We start from the raw sequence: 22,799 nt of genomic DNA, 5'->3' as shown, positions 1-22,799 counted from the left end.
TTTCGATTTCTTGTTCTCTCTCTTCTCCTTCTGGCACCCCCAAGATGCTAATGTTGGTACGCTTGAAGTTGTCCCAGAGGCTCCTTACACTATCCTCATTTTTTTGGATTCTTTTTTTTTTTATCATCACCAGAAGACACTTTTGCATTTATCTTCAGATAGAGTGGGAGGGGGAGAGAGGGAGGAAGAGAGAGAGAGAGAGAAACAGCGATGTGAGAGAGACACATTGAGTGGTTGCCACCCACACAACCCCATCCGGGTCCGGGGACAAACTACAACCGAGGTACGTGCCCTCAGGACCGCAGGCCGACGCTCTAACCGCTGAGCCAAACCGGCCAGGGCGAGGTACGTGCCCTTAGCGGGAACCGAACCCGGGACTCTGGTCCGTGGGCTGAAACTCTAACCGCTGAGCCAAACTGGCCAGGGCTGGATTATTTTTTTCTCTTTGCTGTTCTGATTGGGTGTTTTTTGCTTCCTTATGTTCCAAATTGATGGTTTGCTTCTTGGCTTTACCTACTCTACTATTGAATCTGTGTAAATTATTCTTTATTTCAGTTAGTGCCTCCTTCGTTTCTTACTGTGCATCCTTCATTTCTGACTGGTCCTTTTTTATGCTCTTGAGGCCCTCATTGTGTTCATTTAAGTTCTCACGAAGTTCATTGAGCATCCTTATAAGCAGTGTTTTGAACTCTGCATCTGTTAGATTGTTTATCTCCATTTCACTTATTTTCCTGGGTTTTGTTCTGTTCTTTCATTTGGGACCTGTTTCTTTGTCTTCTCATTTTGGCTGTCTCCCTGTTTTTTTGTTTTTTTGTTTTGTATTACTTAACAAGAGGTATGGGGCTAGCTGAGACCAGATGCTGCTTGTTTGAAAGAATTTAGGAAAACCTGAAACAGGATCCAAGACAGGCCAATCCTATGGTAAAGCAACTGACAACAGCTTCGGTGGGCCTGAAAGTTGGGTGGGGCGGGGCCTCAGGGAATCCCCAGGGCAGGGCAAATAGTGTGAGCCAGGTTGCTGGAGTCCCTGATATGGTGGTCACCTGCCACCCCAGGGAAGGGCTCACCAAAGGAACAAAGGCCTCTGACAGCATCTCTGTCCAGGAGAAAGCTGCCTCTCTAGCCCTCGCTCCAATGCCAAACAGCTCAGTTTTTCCCTGTATGTCTCTGATGCCTTTCAAGCTGCCTTCCCCACGCTGGAGCCTAGAGGGAGCGAGTCTGAGTAAGTCCGTGTGTGAGCCTTTAAGAGAAGCTGCCTGGGGGCTTTCACAGCCTCAGCCTCCCTCAGCCTCAGTTCCTGCTGGTTTTACAGCCAGAAGTGATGGGGATTCTTTTCCTGGCACTGGAACCCTGAGCTGCGGGCCTGTGTGGGACGGGGACCCCCTCAGTCCTCAGGGAGGACCTTCCCAGCCAGGTGTCCTCCTGATTTTTATCCGCCCCACGTGGATGTGGGACCAGCCCGTTAGCCTCCACCCCTCCTACCCGTCTTGATGTGGCTGCTTCTTTAATTCCGTAGTTGTAGGACTTCCATTCAGCTTGACTTCAGGCGGTTTTGAATGATGGTTGTTCTGTAGTTTAGTTGTAACTTTGATGTGGTTGTGGGAGGACGGGATACCGCGTTTACCTCCCCGCCATCTTGACTGGAAGTCTACATTTTTCTTGATTTGTTTCACTAGACTTTCAGCTCGGTGATGACAGTGACATGTCTAATTTGTTCTCTGTCATTTGCCCTGTGCCCGTTCCATTGCCTGGCACACAGCAGGTGCTCAGTAAACAGTACTTTAATGTATGAATATATTAACAAAAATTTATTTTCATATTCTACATTTGTTACGGCAGCCTGAGTTTCAAGAATATTATCCCCATAAAAACATTAACGAGCCCCTACAGATAAACATTTAGAGAGGCGTCGTCAACCAGAGTGCTCATTGGTACCTCGACAGCCATTTCACAGGCTGGTGTGCCCAATGGGCACCCCCTGGAACATCACTAGCCACACAGACTAAATTCTTCTAACCAGAAGGGCTCTCCCCGCCCCCTCTCCCCGCACAGCTTGCTCTACCCTCCTCCTCTCCGCCCACTCTCGCCGCGGTCTCCTGGCGGCGGCGGCTTTGTCTCGTGGGCTGGTCCCTGGCGGCTTCCTCCCCCGAACAGCTGCCGCCAGAGGGAGGAAGCGGCGCTGGAGCTGTCCAGCACCCTGGTGCTGAAACCCTTCTCGCTCGTCATCCACCACTACCATGTAAGGGCCATGAAAAGGGCTCGTCCAGGCGCAGCACGGACATGGAGGAGGACTTATTCCAGCTAAGGCAGCTGCCGTGAGTACCACAGAGGCGAGTGAGAGGCAGGCAGGCAGGCTTTCCTTTAAAAAATGAACACCTGCAGGGGGGCATCGCTGCATGGCTTCTTGAATTTAAAGGAAACTGTTTCAGAGGAGAGAATTGGGCCTGGAGGAGAAAAGCCATTTTCCTACCCCAGGAGTCCAGCCTCTGTATCTCTGACTCAGTTCGATTTTTCAGATCAGGAAGAGTCTTATGGGGACCTACAGGGTGTTATGTTTTCTCTTCTAATTGCTCTCAATTCTAAAGGGATTTTGAGGTCTGTGTTTTAAGAAAGCATTAGCTGCTGTTTTGAAATGTGGACTGAATTTATGAGCCCATGCAGTGACATCGGTTATTTCCAGCCCTTCTCCTATGCTGTGCAATTCCTTTTTTTTTTTTGCAAGGTCTTTTGGAAGGGATGATAATGGATGTTGCAAACTGGTTTCTAAAAAGCTAAGCTGCCTTCCTAGAGGGGAGGTTTGGGCAAAGTCCGGTTGTTTACCAAGTGTGAATGAGAGGGCTGTACACCCTCGCTGAAGCCTCTTGATTTCTTCTGAATGGAAGGTTTTTGTAACAGCTAGAGTGAGACAGGCTGTCAACAGCTATCCTTGGGAACATCAGGAATGCACTGCTTAGAGGATGGGCATTTTAAGCAATACCAAATCTGTTCTGAGAATCTTGAGGAAATACAACGAAGCAATGGAAAAGACAAGGAGTCTTGTTGAGGGGCTTATGGATTTCTCCTACCACAAGCCCATGGTGATTTGTTAAGCAAATTCCAAGAGTATGAGATGGGGCATTAAAAAGAACATTAAGGGGGACTGTTGTTTTAAAATTTTAGAAGCATTAGCTATTTGGATGGTAGCAGTAGAAACCATTTGCATTTGCTGGGAAGGATACAATATTATTTGTATGTGTGTATTTCCTTTTCTTGAAAATTTTTTTCTCTCTCTAAGCCACTGAGGAATTCTCCCAAGTGACTTTTAGTGTGGCTGATACAGCTCTCTGAGGCTCTGAGTACTGAAGGATATTGCAGCATTTACTTCTCAATCAGTGTAAAATTAATTTTCATTTCAAATTTTAATTAAGTCAAAATTTACTTTTAAGCTTTTATTAATTGATCCACAAATAGCATATCTTATGTAATACAGCATTATTTCACAAATGCTAAAGGATGCCCAGTTATCATATCCAGAGGTTGATGTACAAATACATAAAAATGGAGATATCTGAGTGCAAATCCCTCATGGAAAACACACCACTTTCATTGATTAAGTATCATGTTAGAAAATCAACCTATTATCTCAAAATAAAAATAAAATTTAAAAACTGAAATATGAAATTTGGTACTCACAATAACAATACGATTCATATTGAAACTGCAGTTTTACTGGGATAAATTTTCAAATAATGTGAGAGCATGTGAATCTTGCAAATTACTCAAAGATTCGTGTATATTTAATTTACTAGTATACAGGCATGACACTACTGTGATAATTTATTAATTTAAAAAGGACAAAGTAATAAGAGGTTTTTACTTATTTAAATTTAAAAATTAATTTTAGATTAACATATAAGATCATGTACTATATCATCTATATAGGGTAAAAAAAAATTTTAAAGCACAAAAATGAAAAGTTAGTCTCTCTTTTCCCAAACCCCAGTTTTATGTTTCCTGGATATTCTTTCTGATATTTTGTGCACATAAATACATACAATATCTATTAGAGAGACCAAATTGTGCACTGGTTAAGAGTACTGATTCTCTCCTGACTCTGCCAATTCCTGGTTATGTGACTTTGAGCAAGTGACTTGACCTTTCTGATTCTCAGTTTCTCAAGCCATAAAATGGGAATCACAATAGTACTTGGGTCATGGAATTATTGTGAAGCTCAAGCGAAATAATGTGTGCCACAGACATGACAGATACAAAGCATTTCATACATCTTAACTATTATTATTATTACATCTGAAAGATCATTGATTAAAAATGCAGAATATATAGGCTCCTTATGTTGGACTTCCAAAAACTGTCATCTAAAAACCCCAAACAACATTTGAATAAATTCAAAATTAGCCCTGAAATGTGTTTACCTCAATTTATTTAAAATAAATAAAGTCAAAGGAACAGCCATATGAATCTGAGTGGGTTACAGATCACAACTGAGATGGTTTTAAACCACAGATTGCAGGTAGCAGATTTCATGAGAGCAATATGGTTTCTAAAAATCAGAGCGCCTTGGAGAGGGTTGGCAAGAGTGGGGTTTGGAACAGGTTCAGTCCTGTGGGAGGCCAAGTGTTAGTAGAATATAAGCCACTAAATAGTTTACAGGAGAGGGGGAGGGGTAAAGGGGATGAGGGTGCCTAAGAGAACAGTCCTTCCTTATACTTGGGGGCTCCTTCATCTAGCTCTAGAATGGTTCTTTTGAAACCATGAACAACCCCTGATTTTCACCTGCTGTCCACTCGGGCACAGCACCAGGTATAGGAGATTCAGGAGGCTGAGGTTTTATATCTAGGTCTGCCTTATTGTGTGAACTTGTGCAAGTTAGACTTTTCTGGGTCTCTCCTTTCTAGGATGATTTCTTGAAAGCAAGTTTTGAAGACCACAATGATTGATTGATTGGTTGATTCAATTTACTTGGACATCATCCTTGATACAAGAGATGCTACAACTGAATAAGATAGACATTACCCTTGCCCTCGAGAAGCTTATAATCTAAAACTGCATTGTCCAATACAGTAATCACCAGCGACATGTGGCTATTTAAATTTAAACATAAATCATATCATTTGCATGTGAAATAACTTTAATAATATAAAAATAGTATCAATGTAATTATAAATAAAATATGAAATTTGAAAAATTATTTCTCAGTAGCACTAACCACATCTCAGGAGCTCAACAGCCACATGTGGGTAGTGGCTGCTGTATGGGACAGCTTAGGCCTGAAACATTTGCATAACTGCAGAAAGTTTTATTGGACAGCACTAGTCCGGTGGGAGAGGCAGACACTGAACACATACCTGCACAATGATTAGGAAAATTTTCTTAGAGGCTACAAAGGACAAGTTCAGGATGCAGTGAGACTAATTCTAGAAGGGGGAGGGAGAGGATCAGAAAAGGCTTACGTGAGGAAGTGACATTGGAGTCATTCAGGACAAGAGATGGGATGAGGAGCGGTCCAGACAGGGGGACTGTGTGGGGAAAGCGCAAAGTCAGGCCAGCGGGGCATAAAGAGCAAGTGGCTGAGGGAAGGCTGCAGGGGATGGCAGGAACCAGGCCATACAGGACCCTGCAGTTTGTGACAAAGAGTTAGAACTTCATCGTGTTTGCTGAATCCACTTTCTCTGTCCTTTTCTACAAACCCCGTCTTTCAAGACTGAGCGTAAGCCCATCACTTTGATGAATCTTCGGACTTCTGGTTTTAATCAGCAGCAGGGGTAAAACTGTGGGCTCTGGATTAGACAGGTCTGGGTTCAAACCCCAGATCTGCCACTTATTATCTGGGTGGCCTTGGGGCCAATGACTTTATCTCCCTAAGGCTGGGTGCTCCTCTGTAAAGTGGGGATAATGACAGGAAGATCACCATTGGGTAGCTCTCAGCACAGTTCCTGGCTCCGAGTAAGGGCTCAGTCAATGGCACTGATGTTATTTGTCTTCTTCTATGTTGGATTTGTTTTCCTTATCCTTCAACTTGTTCAGGTATTAAAGCACCTGGAAGCCATGGTCTCCCTTTTAGAACACTAAGAAAATGTCCTACTGAAAGCTAAGAAAGTACGTGTCCGAACTTGAACTCCTGATCTTTCTCTACCCTGCTCCTCGTTCAGCTTCACCCATCTCAGCTGATAATAACCCCATCATCCCACTGGGCCCAAAACATTGGAGTCAAAATTGACTTCTCTTTCTCTTATATTTCACTTCAGTCCATCAGGAAATCCCACTGGTCTTGCCTTCAAGCCACATCCAGATTCCAATCACTTTTCTCCATGTCTACTGCTGTTCCTTGGTTCAAGACCCCATCATCTCTCACCTGCATGTATTGCAATGGTCACCTTACTGGTTTCCTGCTCCTGTCCTTGTCTCTCCATGGCCCCTTCACAACACAGCAGCCAGAAGGATTCTTTAAAAGTCAGATCATGTCCCTCCTCTGTTCAAAACCTTCCCATGGCCCCCCATCTCACCTCATCTCTTTCCCTCTCCCACCCGCTCATTCTGCTATAGCCACTCTGGTCTCCTTGCTGTTCCTCAAACGTGCTGGTAGGCTCCTGCCTCAGGAGCCACTGTTCTCCATATACAAAGCTCTTCCCCAGGGTATCTCCTTCACTTTGGTCATGTCTTGAATACCATCATCTCACCAAAGCTTACCCTGACCACCTTCTTTAAGATGGTAGCCCTTTCTCACAACTATTAGCATGGCTACTATCATGAAAAAAGCAAGTGTTGACCAGGATGTGGAGTAACTGAAATTCTTGTGTACCATTAGTGGAAATGAAAAAATGGTGCAGCCTCTATGGCAAACAATATGGTAGTTCCTTCAAAAATTAAAAATAGAACACACAAGCCCTGGCCGGTTTGGCTCAGCGGTTAGAGCGTCGGCCTGCGGTCCAGAGAGACCCGGGTTCGGTTCCCGCTAAGGGCACGTACCTCGGTTGCAGTTTGTCCCCGGCCCTGGTCGGTTGTGCGGGTGGCAGCCACTCGATGTGATCCTTTCACGTCGATGTTTCTCTCTCTCTCTGTTCCTCTCTCTCCCTCCCACTCTACCTGAACAAAAAATGGAAAAATGTCCTCAGGTGAGGATAAAAAAAAAAAAATAGAACACACAATCCAGCAATCCCACTTACGGGTATATACCCACAAAAGAGTGGAAAGCAGGTCCTGAAGAGATATTTGTACACCCCTGTTCATAGCAACATTATCTGCAATAGCCAAAAGGTGGATGCAGCCCAAGTATCCTGTCTCTTGATGGATAAGTGGATAAACAAATGTGGTCTATCCACACAGTGTAATATTACTCAGCTTTAAAAAGAAAGAAAATTCTGACACATCTAAACATGGGTAAACCTTAAGGACATTCTGCTAAGTGAAATAAGCCAGTCACAAAAAGACAACCACTGTCTGATTGCACTTAAATGAGGTACTTAGAGACAGAAAGTAGAGTGGCCGTCGCCAGGGGCTGCAGAAGGGGGGACAGGAGAGTTGTTTAATGTGCACAGAGTTTCAGTTTGCATGATACAAAGAGTTCTGTGGCTAGATGGTGGTGGTAGTTGCCCGACATTGTGAATGTACTTAATGCCACTGAACTGTGCTCTTAAAAATGGTTAAAATAGATAGTTGAATCTTATGTGCATTTTACCACAGTTGAAAACAATGCAGCTCTCTTCCTCCATTATCCAGCACCATGTTCCGTTTTTCCTTTTTCATAGCACTTATCACCTTCTCACACACCATCGAATTCACTTGTTTATTGTTTAGTGCATGTCTGTCCTCACTAGAGAAAAGCTTCACGTGGCAGGGGTCTGATGTATTCCAAGTACTGGGACATTACCCAGAGTCCACCTGATACTAGATCCCAGTGTAGACCAGTATATGTAAGCCAAGAGATTTTTTTGAAACTTTATGAATGAAAACCCAGAAGAATCTGTTCATTGCCTTAATAATTCTCCTTGCCATGTTGCCCCACCCCCTCCACCCCCCCCACCCCCGCCCCTGAGATTAAATTGGGCAAAGGAGGAAGATTCCTGTTCAAGGAGGAGAAATGGTTCATTGTCACCCACTTCAGGCAAAAAGTAGGGATAGCATTTTAAAGCCTTGAGTTCAAGGCCACTCATACCTCTTTAGCTGAAACACATGCTAGCTAACTTCTCTCTAAGGTTCTCAACCTGTGGGTTGCGGTCAAATGACCCTTTCACAAGAGTTGCCTAAGACCATAGAAAAACACATATTTCCAATGACAATTTATAACAGTAGCAAAATTACAGTTATGAAGTAGCAACAAAAATAATTTTATGGTTGGGGGTTCACCCCGACATGAGGAACTGTATTAAAGGGTCGTGACATTAGGTAGGTTGAGAACCACTGCAGTCTAAGGGCTAAGTTTCAGTGATTTAAGGGAACAGTCTGGAGGTCAAAGAAAAAAGTCTCCTTGCAAAGGGGGCATTGCTTGGGCGGCCTTACATCTTAAGGGGGATGGCTCCAGAGCCTGCTGGACCAAACAATGGCTTTACAGCCCCAGCCAAGCTCTTCTTTAGGCTGTCTAAAGGAATTATGGCAGGGCTGCATAAATCACCGTGATCTTGGGCAATTCATTTAAATTTCCTGAAACTTAAGGAGGTGCCTGGGCCACTTTCAAGGGCATTGTTAGCTTTAAAAGACTGTGATTCTAAGCTCTCTAGATGGGTATGTCTGGTACTCTCCTGGCCTATGGCAGTTGCTCTGGTGTAATCATTAATAGCATCGCTTTCCGTCTTTAATACAGGGTTGTATTAAATCTCAACCTTGACACTATTCACACTTTAGACCAGATAATTCTTTGTCACAAGGGGCTGTTCTACGCATTATAGGATGTTTAGCAGCATCCCTGGCCTCCACTTACAAGGTGTCACAACCACCACTCCTCCTACCTACTGAGTTGTGACAGTCAAAACTGTCTCCAGACATTGCCATTATCCCCCGGGAAACTAAATCACCCCAATGAGAACCACCAATCTAAAGGGTTCTAGTTTAGACAAACTATTCAGTCTCTATTTCCAGAGCATCTTTGGATCTCTAAGCCTCGATTCTCTGACCTTAGTCCAGTCAAGACCCTGGTACATGTTCTACCAGCAACTTGGGCCTCTTCCTGTATCCTCAGTGTATCTTTGGTAAAAGAATATCGACTCCATGAGGACAAGAATTCAGTGTGGCACATAGAAGGCCTGCATGCTGATGAATGAATGCGTGAATGAAGAAATTGCAAACTACCTGGAAAGCTATAGTACAGGCCTTCTGCCCCCCCACCCCTGAAGTTATCCACCCTTCCCCCGAGGCCATGTCACAGAAGGATTAAGGTCATGGGCTCTCCACTCAAGCAGACCTGGATTCAAATCCCAATCTTCCTGCGATCTTAGAAGTTAACCTTGGGCAAGTTACTTTTCTTCTCCAGGCCTCAGTTTCATTATCTGTAAAGTGTGGCTAGCAATGGCACTATAAGGGCATAAGGCTCATACAGTGCTTAGCAGGACTACTCGCACATGGTTAGGGCTCAATGAATGTTAACTATTACTTATTTATGATCATTACCTTTTTTCCGGAATATAAACTAGGGGCCCACTATCCAGGGAATAAGCTCAGTGCTATTCGGGCCAGTGAGGGTGGCAGGAAAATACAAATGAGCAAAATCCACAGAAAACTAACATTTCCACCAACTATAGACTTCTGGATATTCAGAAATGGAAGAGAACGTAAATGCTGTTGCATTCATCCCCTCACCCCTTCTTCCCAGTTCTGCAGGAGGCCATCAGGTGGTGACTTCTTTTTTTATTTTTTATTTTTATTAATTAATTTTTGTTACAGATATTTCTCCTTTTTCCCCCACTGATTCTCCCCTCCCCCTCCCCCTGCCCTGTCCCCAGCTTTGTTGTCCATGTCCACTGTTCATGCATACATGCATATAAGTTCTGTGGTTTATCTCTCCCCCACCACCCCCTCTTCTGGGGATTATCAGTCTGCACCCCACTTCCACATCTCTGGGACTACCCCATTCCTCAGACTGTTATGTTCATTATATTCCACAAATAAGTGAGATCATATGAAACTTGTCTTTCTCTGTTTGGCTTGTTTCACTTAGGATGATACTTTCCAGGTCCCTCCATGTAGTCTCAAAGGATAAGAGATCTTTCTTTCTTACAGCTGCATAGTACTCCATTGTGTATATGTACCACTGCTTTTTTATCCATTCATCTACTGATGGACACTTGGGCTGTTTCCAGATCTTAGCTATTGTAAATAGTGCTGCTACAAACATGGGGGTACATATATTCTTTCTGATTGGTGTTTCAGGCTTCTTACGGTATATTCCTAGAAGTGGGATCACTGGGTCAAATGGAAGTTCAATTTTTAATTTTTTGAGGTAACACCATACTGTTTTCCATAGTGGCTGCACCAGTCTGCATTCCCACCAGCAGTGTACTAGAGTCCTCTTTTCTCCACACCCTCGCCAACACTTGTTGTTTGATGATCTGTTGATGGCGGCCATTCTGACAGGTGTGAGGTGATACCTCATTGTTGTTTTAATTTGCATCTCTCTGATGATTAGTGATGTTGAGCATTTCTTCATGTCTCTTACCCATTTGTATGTCCCATTTGGAGAGGTGTCTATTTAGTTCCTCTGCCCATTTTTTAATTGGGTTCTTTGTCTTCCTTTTGTGGAGTTGTATGAGCACTCTATATATATTGGAAATTAACCCCTTATCTGATATATCATTGGCAATTATGCTCTCCCACACAGTGGGTAGCCTTTCCGTTTTGATGATTGTATCTTTCACTGTGCAGAAGCTTGACTTCTAAATGTCTGTGGCCACCATCAACATCTTGTGAAAACTCAGGCCTGCTCTGCAGAGATGCAAAAGGCATTAGGTGTGGAGATTGGCCAGGAACCAGCATTTTAATAGGTTCCCTAGGGGTATTCAGTTAGAGAAACATCAGCTGAAACATCAGTTAAGATCATGGGGGCTGGAGCCTCTCAGGCCAGGGATCTAATCCACTAACATAACATCTAGGGGACCTGGACCAATTGGTGTGCCTCTCTGAGCCTCAGTTTACTTGTCTATAAACTGGGGATATTAATACCATCTCACTCCTAGGGTTGTTGAAGGGATCATATAAGATAGTAAGTAGAGGCCTTGGCTGGGTAGCTCAGTTGGTTAGAGCATTGTCCTGATACACCAAGGTTGTAGGTTCGATTGCTGGTCAGGGCACATACAAGAATCAACCAATGAATGCATCAATAAGTGGAATAACAAATCAATATTTCTCCCCCCACTTCTCTTTGTCTCTAAAAACCAATTAAAAAATATTTTTTAAAGATAGTAAGGCCCTGATTGGTTTGACTCAGAGGTTAGAGCATCAGCCCGCAGACCGGAGAGTCCTGGGTTCGGTTCCCGCTAAGGGCACGTACCTCAGTTGCAGTTTGTCCCCGGCCCTGGTTGGGGTTGTGTGGGTGGCAACCACTCGACATGTGTCTCTCTCACATCGATGTTTTTCTCTCTCCTTCCTCCCTCTCTCCCTCCCACTCTATCTGAGGATAAATGCAAAAGTGTCCTCGGGTGAAGATTAAAAAAAAAAGATAGTAAATAGATACAGCACTTGGGCATGCCCCTGGCATTGAATTGCTGCATATGAAGTATCATTACTGCTGAGTCCACTCATGTGGATGCCTGCTTTTCCTAGATCACCTCTATGAGGGGGAGCCCACTGCCCCCTATAGCAGCCCTTCCCCTGTCTGGACTTGCCTATCTCTGGACTTCTCTGCTTCAGAAAGCTCCGTATACTGAGTTGAAATCTGCTTTCCTCTTCCTTATACCCAGAAGTTCAAGCTCTGCTCTTAGGGTCAAAGTTGAACAAGCACCTTCTTTCACATTCCGGAACTCTAAATATTTAAAGGCAGAGGTCCAGTCCCAGAGAAGACTCTTCCCAAATCATACTCATTGGAGAGTGCGCCCGTCTTATCTTGAAGGAAGCAAAGCAAATTCATTTTTCAGTGACCTTGGCAGTTCGTGCTGCTCTAGATCCACAGTGTCTGACCCCGTTTGTCAATAGGTTTCAGAGTCCAAAGAAGCCACACTGTTGCATAGCTGAGTACCTGGGACAAAGCTGAGGGAAGCTGGTCATCAGAGTTCTCCAAATATGTGGACACATTAAAACTTGGCCCTTTGCTGACTAGCCTCACAGATGGACCTCCCTGTGAAGGTGTCTTTTTCTACCAAGTGGAAGAGTGGGATGGGGTGGAGGAATAATAAAAGCTTCAGCCCCCACCCCCTACCACCGCAACCATCACTGTTAACCCCTCTAGTCCAAGTCACCATCATCTCACTGGCTGACCACACAGCCTCTTCCGTCTCTCCCTGCTTCCTCTCTTGACGTCTTTCTGTGTTTACATGCCTGAACTTTTTTGTATTCTGATGTCTTAACCTCTTAAGGCCTTGCGGACTATGAAGGGACTGTTCCTTCCAGGGTTAAATAGTAAATAACGTGGCTGTCTCTGCACTTTTCATTAGAAACTAACCAGTCCAGAGCCACTATCCACCTGCCCTGGTTACCCCAAAGCTGCCAACTACCAGACAACCAGGGGCAGCCCGTGCTCCAGAGCCCGCTGAAATGACCCCGCCTCACCTGTTCCTTCCCGTGGAAACCACAGTAAGGACTCTTGTCCACATTGTCCCCTCATTCCTCCGGTCCCTGGCAGACTCTGGTGCTTCCTCATATGGCCCCTCGAGGTGTGAACAGCCCCCTTCTCTTGGGACCTGTGAGTATAACAGAGTATGTATTTTCAATGGCATTTGTCTCCTCATCTCTTAGCCTTGCCATACCTAAAAAATAATCTATATTTTAAAACACTCTCCACAATCTATTCCTCTTCTGGTGGAAAAATGTGCCTAAGTGGTCGCCTCAAGACTCAACTCTGATCATCTTCTACCCTCTCACCTTATTTGAAATCTTTCAGTGACCTCCCGCTGTCCTCATGATAACATGAAACATCCTCACTGTGGTTTCCAGAGCTTTGCATGATCCAACCTGAATCTCTGACCTCCTTAATCCTACCTCCGGGCCTTTGCACTAGCTGCTCTCTCTACTCTACTCCCTTCCGACATCTGCGTGTGACTCTCCTTGTCCCCCTTCTTGACCTCAGCCTCCTCAGGAAAGTCTATCATGACTGCTCCTCCCTACAGTTGTTCTTTATCTTTGTCTCCTCCTCAAGATCCATTCATTTGCAGATTTGTTTACTTGTATATTAACCATCTCCTCAACTAGAGCGTCCACTTCTCGAGGGCAGAAGGTAAGTCTATTTCGCCCCTTGTTGTATCCCAGCATTCAGTGCATACTTGGTCAGCACCCAGTAAACACTTGGTGAAATAATGAATGCCTGTGCCAAGCTCTGCATGATGCTTCCTCTTTGTTGACTCCTTTCATCTCCATGGCAACCCTGTGAGATAAAGATTTTCATCTCAAGTCTACTGGGAAGGAAACACTCAGACAGGTAAAGTAACGTACCCAGAGTCACATAGCTACTGAATGGCATGGGCTTGAAACCCTGATCAATGTGTATGCCAGAGTTGGGCTGTCTTCTTTCCTAAGGCAGACCACCTCCCCTCACGCGAGACTTTAAATGGCACCCTGAGATAATCACAATTAGGTGTAAGCTTCCTTTTCAGTCTGATAGATTCATGAACTCAGGGAATAGAAGTCCAGAAATTCAGATGAAGAGAGAGAGAAAACACAAAAAAACAAAAAACAAAACCACTTTCTTATCTAAAATACCCTAGTCAAGTCTCAGACCCTAACTGAAGGTAGAGTTGAATGAACTTCCTGTGGGTACAAACAAGATCTTTACATCGACAGCTATTTCCTCAAGCCTGCCTCTCCTTTAAATAGCAAAATTATGCAAAATAAATGTTCCCAGCTATTTTGGTGAATTATATGCTATCTATACCCCACAAAATTCACGGAGTTGTCAGCCAGCCTGTGTGGAAGCCCTCGTGTACTTAACATATGCCACAGCTATTTCCTTTCATAGTTCTTTCTTTTTCCCTTAGAACTCTTGGCCTGTGTAGTTGATACATGTTTTTAGAAACCCGACCCATTCAAAATGTAGCCGGGCCTTCAGAATCTAATTTAATGTCAAAGGTCTCCTTTTATGTCTGTCTTAAAACAAGGGTTCATGAACAAAGGTGCCCTGGCTTCTTGGGGTTTGCCAGGGAAGGAGTGTGGGCAGGTCCTGGTTTAAAACTGCAGGGAGCTGAGCCACTTTCTCAAAGTCACATTCCACGAAGGTCAATGTCCTCCGTGCTCAGCGCAGAAAGGTGGCTTGAGGGAAGGCGGGCGGGAGGGAAACTAATATTGACTCAATGCCCACGGTCGCCAGTTCACCAAGCTCAGTTAATCTACGGGAAGGTCCTGCAAGCTGGTCATGGTCCCTGTTTCACAGAGGTAACATGCTTAGCAGATGCTGCCTGATCAGCAAGAACTCTGCACCTAGTCGCTGTTGTTTATGTGGGTTTATTATTAAAGTATAGACGCCCAGGTTAAAAATCACAAAAAATCACAGAAGGCTCCAAAATAGAGAGCAAAGAATACTTCCTTTTCCTCAAAACACCCCATTTCTACCCAGTCTTCCTTCCCAGAAGCAACCAGATCTCGGCTCTTATGTATCCTTCCAGAAGGTCCAAGCTGTGGAAGCATAAATAATCTACAGCAGCACACTCAGACTTAAACCTGCACACGTTGCCTGGGGGCCTGGTTAAAATGCAGATGCTGATTTAGTAGGTCTGGGTCAGGGCCTGCATTTCTTATAAGCCCTAAGGGGATGCCAGGCCTCTGGTTTGAGACCACACATAAGTCTCCATAGCAAGGACCTAGATCATGGGATCTTATTCTAACATATTTAATGAAGAGCCCCAACAATTTTTTTTCTATTGGCTCTTACAGATCAACTTGTGTGCATGTTTCATGTCTGTGCGTATATTGTGGTAAAATATACATAACATAAAATTTACCATTTTGATCATTTTAAGTGGATTTAAGTGAATGTACATTAGGTACATTCACATTGTTGTGCAACCATCACCGCTATTCATCTCCATAACTTTTTCATCTTCCCCAACTGAGATTCTATACCCATTAAATACCAACTCCCCATCCTCTCCTCCCTCCAGCACCTACTTTCCATCTCTGTGAATTTGACCATTTTTGGCCCTTTTGTGTAGGTGGACAATATTTGTCATTTTGTGTTCAGTTTATTTCACTCAGCGTAATGTCTTCAAAGTTCATCCATGTTGTAGTATTTGTCAGAATTTCCTTCCTTTTTAAGGCAGAATAATATTCCATTTATGGATAGACCACACTTGGTTCATTCGTTCACCCATTCATCCACTGATGGACACTTGGATTGTTTCTGTCTGGTTATTGTGATACAGATCAACTGAAAACATTAAAAAAAATTCTTTTTTCTGAATTGGATATGCCATAATCTCTAGCATTATTCCTCTCCCGATGATTGTTCCTAGTTTTGTTAAGACACCACACTTAGTTAATAATTATCAAATGCAAAGCTGCAAACAGCCTACAAGCTTCAGAGAAGAGCACCAACAGAGTGGCTGGGAGTGAGGACTGTGGGAAATCAGGTGGCTTTGCCCACGTCTGACTTAGACACCCTCTGTGTGACCTTGGACAGCTCCCAGCCCTTCTGTGCTTGAGTGTCCTCATCTGGAACACCGGATAGTGAACGTGAAAGTTAAATAAGATAATCAATGTGAAGAGCAAACCCTGGACCTGACCCATGGCACGCTAATAATCTATACCAGCTGTTATTTGTGTGGTAAATCACTGCCAACCTGTGTCTATCCCTACAGTGAATTGCCAGCATGACCATTCTAGGTGGGCACACTTAGCGTTTTACTTTTTTTTCCCCTCACCCGAGGACATTTTTGCATTTATCTTCAGACAGGTGGGAGGGAGAGAGGGAGGAAGAGAGAGAGAGAAAAACATCAATATGAGAGAGACCCCACAGGACCCCAACCAGGTCGCCACCCGTAGGACCGGGAACAAACTGCAACCGAGGCACGTGCCCTTAGCGGGAACTGAACCCTGGACTCTCTGGTCCACGGGCCAAAGCTCTAACCACTGAGCAAAACCGGCCAGGGCAGTGTTTTACATCACAAATTACCTTCCAAAAAGGTTGCAGTTGCCCTGGCCGGTTTGGCTCAGCGGTTAGAGCGTCGGCCTGCGGTCCTGAGAGACCCGGGTTTGGTTCCCGCTAAGGGCGTGTACCTCGGTTGCAGTTTGTCCCCAGCCCTGGTCAGTCGTGCGGGTGGCAGCCACTCGATGTGTTCCTTTCACATCGATGTTTCTCTCTCTCTCTCTCTGTTCCTCTCTCTCCCTCCCACTCTACCTGAACAAAAAAAATGAAAAAATGTCCTCAGGTGAGGATAAAAAAACAAAACAAAAAGGTTGCAGTGGTTGCTACTAGTCACAGAAAGAAGTATGGAGCCCTGGACAGTCCTTGAAAAGAGGATGTGATAAGAACAGTAGTCAAGGAAAATTATCCGGCCACGTAGTCATTTCCTTCTCTGATGTTACCCTCAGAGTTGAGGGTGATCCATGGATCTTTCCTTCATTTCTGAAAGTGAAGTGATAATGTGCATAAATGTTCATGTCCTTCCTCTGCCTGATGCTTACCTATGTTTTTATCTTGTGCAAGTACCTTGGGGGGACTGTTTATGTTTTTATTTTGGGGTTGCTTCTTAGGGTCAAAGAGTCTCTTTCTGGAACCCATTTCACACCACCCCTTACTCAGTGGGTTGCAGCGTTGTCCAATCTACAGGGACAACATTGGCCAGATGTAGCCATGCTATTCCTTTAGACTTAGAGGAAAAACTGCCCCAGATGGTCAGATATCCTACATTTTAAGAGACATCAGAAGTCTTGCTTTTTATGTGAATTCTTTTAATTTAAAACAAAAATGGCATCCACCTAAAAAATACCATTTAGACAACTTTTTGTGGACATAATGTACCCTTTAGGTGACCAAATTATCTCTGTTATAGAGGGATGAGTCTAAATTCTGAAACATACATGCTTCCAAACAGTATTCAAGTCTAGAACAAAGATATCCTCATTCCCATAGTCTGCCATGTGAATACAGTCCTTTGGAGTTGTGCAGTGCCCAACCTATACAACTGTACGTGGCAGCCCTCATACACACCTTTTGAAGTTGTCTCCCCTACAGTCCAACTCAATAGAAATGCCAACCTCCTACCCATTCAACTCCCCTGACCATGCAAAAGCCTTTTACCTGTCTTGGGCACAAGAGCTGTGTAGCAAGGCTGTTGAGGGGGAGTTCTAGCCTTCATGACCAGATTTGCTCTGTCCTCTAGGGTGGTGAAATTTCGTCGCACGGGCGAGAGTGCAAGGTCAGAGGATGACACGGCTTCGGGAGAACATGAGGTCCAGATTGAAGGGGTCCGCACGGGCCTACAGGCGGTCGAGCTAGACGATGGGGCAGCTGTGCCCAAGGAGTTTGCCAATCCCACTGACGGTGAGGGGGCCTTGCATTTGAGGCATCAGCCCAGGCCACAGTCAGGGGCTCTGAGATGCCAGGGTTCCCTCCCCAAGTGCCACTCTCAGAGGGATCTCATGAAGGGGCAAGAAGGAGGGCCCAGAGGGCCCAGGGCTGATACTGGAAGGGGAGCTGAACCGACATGGCTTACTTCAGCAGGCAAGGTTACATCACAATCCCTGCCATCAGCTTCATTGCATAACACTTGGCAGAGGACAGTGCAACAACAATAATGATGATGATGATGATGGTGATGACAGTGGTGGTGGTGATGATGGTGATGACAGTGGTGGTGGTGATGATGATGACAGTGATGATGATGATGGTGATGACAGTGGTGGTGGTGATGATGGTGATGACAGTGGTGGTGGTGATGATGGTGATGACAGTGGTGGTGGTGATGATGGTGATGATGGTGATGACAATGGTGGTGGTGATGATGGTGATGACAGTGGTGGTGGTGATGATGATGATGATGGTGATGACAATGGTGGTGGTGATGATGGTGATGACAGTGGTGGTGGTGATGATGGTGATGATGGTGATGACAATGGTGGTGGTGATGATGGTGATGACAGTGGTGGTGGTGATGATGGTGATGACAGTGGTGGTGGTGATGATGGTGATGATGGTGATGACAGTGGTGGTGGTGATGATGGTGACAGTGATGATGATGATGATGGTGATGACGGTGGTGGTGGTGATGATGGTGATGATGGTGATGACAGTGGTGGTGGTGATGATGGTGATGATGGTGATGACAGTGGTGGTGGTGATGATGATGACAGTGATGATGATGATGATGGTGATGACGGTGGTGGTGGTGATGATGGTGATGATGGTGATGACAATGGTGGTGGTGATGATGGTGATGACAGTGGTGGTGGTGATGATGGTGATGATGGTGATGACAGTGGTGGTGGTGATGATGGTGATGATGGTGATGACAGTGGTGGTGGTGATGATGATGACAGTGATGATGATGATGATGGTGATGACGGTGGTGGTGGTGATGATGGTGATGACAATGGTGGTGGTGATGATGGTGATGACAGTGGTGGTGGTGATGATGGTGATGATGGTGATGACAGTGGTGGTGGTGATGATGGTGATGACAGTGGTGGTGGTGATGATGGTGATGATGGTGATGACAGTGGTGGTGGTGATGATGGTGATGATGGTGTTGACAGTGGTGGTGGTGATGATGATGATAGTGATGATGATGATGGTGATGACAGTGGTGGTGGTGATGATGGTGATGACAGTGGTGGTGGTGATGATGATGACAGTGATGATGATGATGATGGTGATGATGGTGGTGGTGGTAGTGATGATGATGACAGTGATGACAGTGGTGGTGGTGATGATGATGATAGTGATGATGATGATGATGGTGATGACAGTGGTGGTGGTGATGATGATGATGATAGTGATGATGGTGATGACAGTGGTGGTGGTGATGATGATGATAGTGTATTAATGAAGTGGTGATGATGATGGTGGTGTGATGGTGATGATTATGATAGTGATGATAATGGTGGTGGTGGTGGTGATGAATGGTGGTGGTGGTGGTAATGATAATGTAATGACTGGTGATGATGGTGACAGTAATGAGGATGGTTGTGATGAAGGTGATGATTATGATAATCATGATGATAGTGTTGGTGATGGTGATGATGATAGTGATGATATTGGTGATGATGGTGGTGGTGGTGGTGGTGATGGTGATGATAATGTAATGATGATGGTGATGATGACAGTAATGAGGATGGTTGTGATGAAGGTGATGATTATGATAATCATGATGATGGTGGTGGAGGTGGTGATGATGATATTGTGATGGGAACAGCTGACACTAGCTGAGGATTTACTCTGTGCCAGGCACTGTTGTAGGCATTTTATGCATATTACTCATTTAATCTTTACAACATTTGTAATTGGAACTATCACAATCCTCTTCCCCATTTTGCAGAAGAGAAAACTGAAGCACAGAAAGGTTAAATATCTTGCCCAGGATCACACAGCAAAAAGTAACCAAGCTAGATTTACCCAGGTGATCTGATCTTGGTATCCACATTCTTACTCATGACCTTGTGCTGCCTCTGAGTAGAGCTGGTCCAACAAAGAGACCTGAGGCAGTGCTGTGGTGTGTCTCCCTTCGTCACGTGATGCTGATGGCTGAAAGCATTCCATGCATCCCTGAAAGGCCCCAGATTGCCAATAGGAGAGAGGATTAATGACTTGAACCCAAGGCTGCGGTGGGCAGAGCTAAGGAGGCAATGACTAGGGAGAGGAGAGGCAGCGGTTAGGAGCAGCGGCTTTACTGTCAGGCTGGTCTGGGCTCAACTCCCAGATGTGCAGTGTGCCAGCTGTGTGCCACTGGGAATGTCCATTTCCTCCTCTGTAAATGGGGCTAAGACCCGGCCTTAACGAATGGTTGTGACGGGGACTAAATGAGATAATGCACGTCAAGCTCTCAGCACAGTGCCTGGTGCGTGGCGAACACTCAACAGTGCACGGGTATGTCCTTACCACTCTTCATGTTACTGATGATGTGGTCGGGCTCCCTCTGCTTTCTCCTCAATATTAAAATAAAATTTGTTTTTCTTTTATTGATTTTAAAGAGAGAGGAAGGGAGAGGGAGAGAGAGAGAAACATTGATGAGAGAGAACATCAACTGGACACCCCCCCCCCACTGGGGATCGGGCCCACAACCTGGGCATGTGCCCTGACTGGGAATCGAACCCACGACCTCTTGGTGCATGGGTCGACGCTCAACCACTGAGCCACACTGGCCGGGCTCTCCTCAATATTTTTGCTAGAAAAACACAGACACCTGCTGGTGTGATGAAGACCAGCTCACACTTCTGGATAACATTATGGTTGACATTAGAGGCCCATGATTGAGCATCCAAACAGCTAGCAACTGCCAGCAGGCACTGCTGAGACCCTGAGAAGCAGCCCACAGACGGGCCGCCAGATGCTCCTTTAGTATTTTTATTGCTTTTTACAAAATATGCTTTATTAATGTTTTAGAGAAAGAGGAAGGGAGAGAGAGTCAGAAACACCGATGAGAGAGAGAAACATCAACTGACTGCCTCCTCACACCCCCCACCAGATACTGAGCCTGAAACTCGGCATGTGCTCTTGACTGAGAATCAAACAGGACCTCTCAGTCCATACACTGAACCACGCCAGCTGGGCAGTGTTTTTATTGTTTAATTAACTTTTTTTTTTTTTTTTATCCTCACCCGAGGACATTTTTTTGTTTTTTGTTCAGATAGAGTGGGAGGGAGAGAGGAAGAGAGAGACAGAGAGAAACATTGACGTGAAAGGGACACATCGAGTGGTCGCCACCCGCACAACCCAACCAGGGCCAGGGACAAACTGCAACCAAGGTGCATACCCTTAGCGGGAACCGAACCTGGGTCTCTCTGGACTGCAGTCCGACGCTCTAACCACTGAGCAAAACTGGCCAGGGCTAATTAACTTTTTATATTGGAGTCATTATAAATTTAGAGAAAAGTTGCAAGGATACTACCAAAAATTCCCTTACACCCTTCATGCAGTTTGGCCTCATGTTAACATCACACCTAACCACGGTACATTTGTCACAACTAAGATAAACTCTGGTGCAATCCTTTTCACTAAAACCCACACTTTTTTCGAGTTTCGCCAGTTTTTTTTAGCATTATTGTTGCAGGATACAGCCCTCCACAGCACATTGTACTTAGCCTTTTAGTCTTTTTCAAAAGACTTGTTAGATTACAAATTATGTCATTTTTTTGAGCATACAAATAATGTGTTTATTTGGAAAGCATCCAGACATTATAGAAATGTACAAAGTAGGTAAGTGAGCGCTGGCCTCAAAGATGATCCTGTGGCCACTCAGTCTTACTTCCCCTGCGTGGCACCTGCTCACACACGCATGTCTGATTTTATCCCAAAGACAGTTCTTATGGTAGGTGCCTCTCCACTAGTTGTCTGTCATGTAACAATAGTGTGGATATCTTTTGCAGCTGATGAAATTCTACTTTTACGAAGTATTTTTTCCCGACTGTGGCAGTAATACATTGTAAAAGGGAGAAAGCTAAAGTCTCAAATGATGTCTCCCTTCCTCCCTCCAAAGACAACAAAAGTAAAACCATAATGTAAAGTTCTATATACATTCCATGCATATTCACATATACATATACATATACATATACATATACATATACATATACACACACATGCATCCATTTCCAAGAAGAGAACCATACTAAATATTTTGTTTTCCATCTTGCTTTGTTTTTAAAAATGAATAATATATTGTGTGCATCTTTCTACATCAGTACATTCTTTTTAAATTTTTTTTTTTATTGATTTTTAGAGAGAGAGGAAAGAAGAGGGAGGAAGAGATTGAGAGAGAACATCGACTGGCCGCCTCCTGCATGCCCCTCCCCGCCCCCCCGCCGAGGATCAGGCCCACAACCGGGGCATGTGCCCTGACCGGGAATCAAACCAGCGACCTCTGGGTGCATGGGCCGACGCTCAACCACTGAGCCACACCGGATGGGCCAGCACATTATTTTTTAACAGTTGGGTCAAATTTCATAACGTGGATATATAAACCTTTATATAAAATTATATGTCATTTATTTAACCAACCCCCATGGATAGACATTCTGTTTACCAGTTTTTCCTTTTGTAGACAATGTTACAGTGGATTTCCGTAGCGAGGTGTCTTTTCACACTTGTAGGGTTGTTTTTCTGAGATAAATTCTAGAAGCAGCATGTGCTGCCTTTAAAGAGCTTGGCTGGGGACCCCCTGAACACCCCACTCTAGGACAACTATAAGATGCCCTGACTCCATCCTCCCCTCCCCCTTTCTCCTTCCCAGATACTTTCATGGTGGAAGATGCGGTGGAAGCCATTGGGTTTGGCAAATTTCAATGGAAGCTGTCTGTTCTCACCGGCTTGGCCTGGGCAAGTATTTCTGGGGCAGTGACCTCACATTCAGTCTCCAAGAAACCCTTGCTTAGGTTGCTCCCCTGGGTTTCCATGATCTATAAGGAAGGACACTGTTCTTCCCACAGAGAGCCTTGGCTTGAGTCAATAAGGTTTATGTTGAGTGACCCAAGTGGCAATGAAGGTCAGTACTTTGGGGGGGGGGGTTGGGTAATGT

General features: G+C 44.8%; 1 protein-coding gene across 1 annotated transcript in view; it reads left to right on the top strand.

Moving 5' to 3' along the window:
* The first annotated feature begins 2,177 nt into the window (after window positions 1-2,177).
* LOC118640030 (SV2 related protein) overlaps window positions 2,178-22,799 on the top strand; it is a 66,659-nt gene continuing 46,037 nt past the window's right edge. The window contains exons 1-3 of the mRNA XM_036276805.1: window positions 2,178-2,315; window positions 17,451-17,611; window positions 22,515-22,600. Of these exons, the coding sequence (XP_036132698.1) occupies window positions 2,281-2,315; window positions 17,451-17,611; window positions 22,515-22,600 (282 nt within the window). The 5' untranslated portion in view covers window positions 2,178-2,280. The remainder of the gene's footprint in view (window positions 2,316-17,450; window positions 17,612-22,514; window positions 22,601-22,799) is intronic.

Source organism: Molossus molossus, unplaced genomic scaffold (genome assembly GCF_014108415.1).
Source record: "Molossus molossus isolate mMolMol1 unplaced genomic scaffold, mMolMol1.p scaffold_m16_p_22, whole genome shotgun sequence".
NCBI classification, from domain to species: Eukaryota; Metazoa; Chordata; class Mammalia; order Chiroptera; family Molossidae; genus Molossus; species Molossus molossus.
Note: the sequence above shows the minus strand (reverse complement) of the source record. Positions and strands in the feature narration are given on the sequence as shown.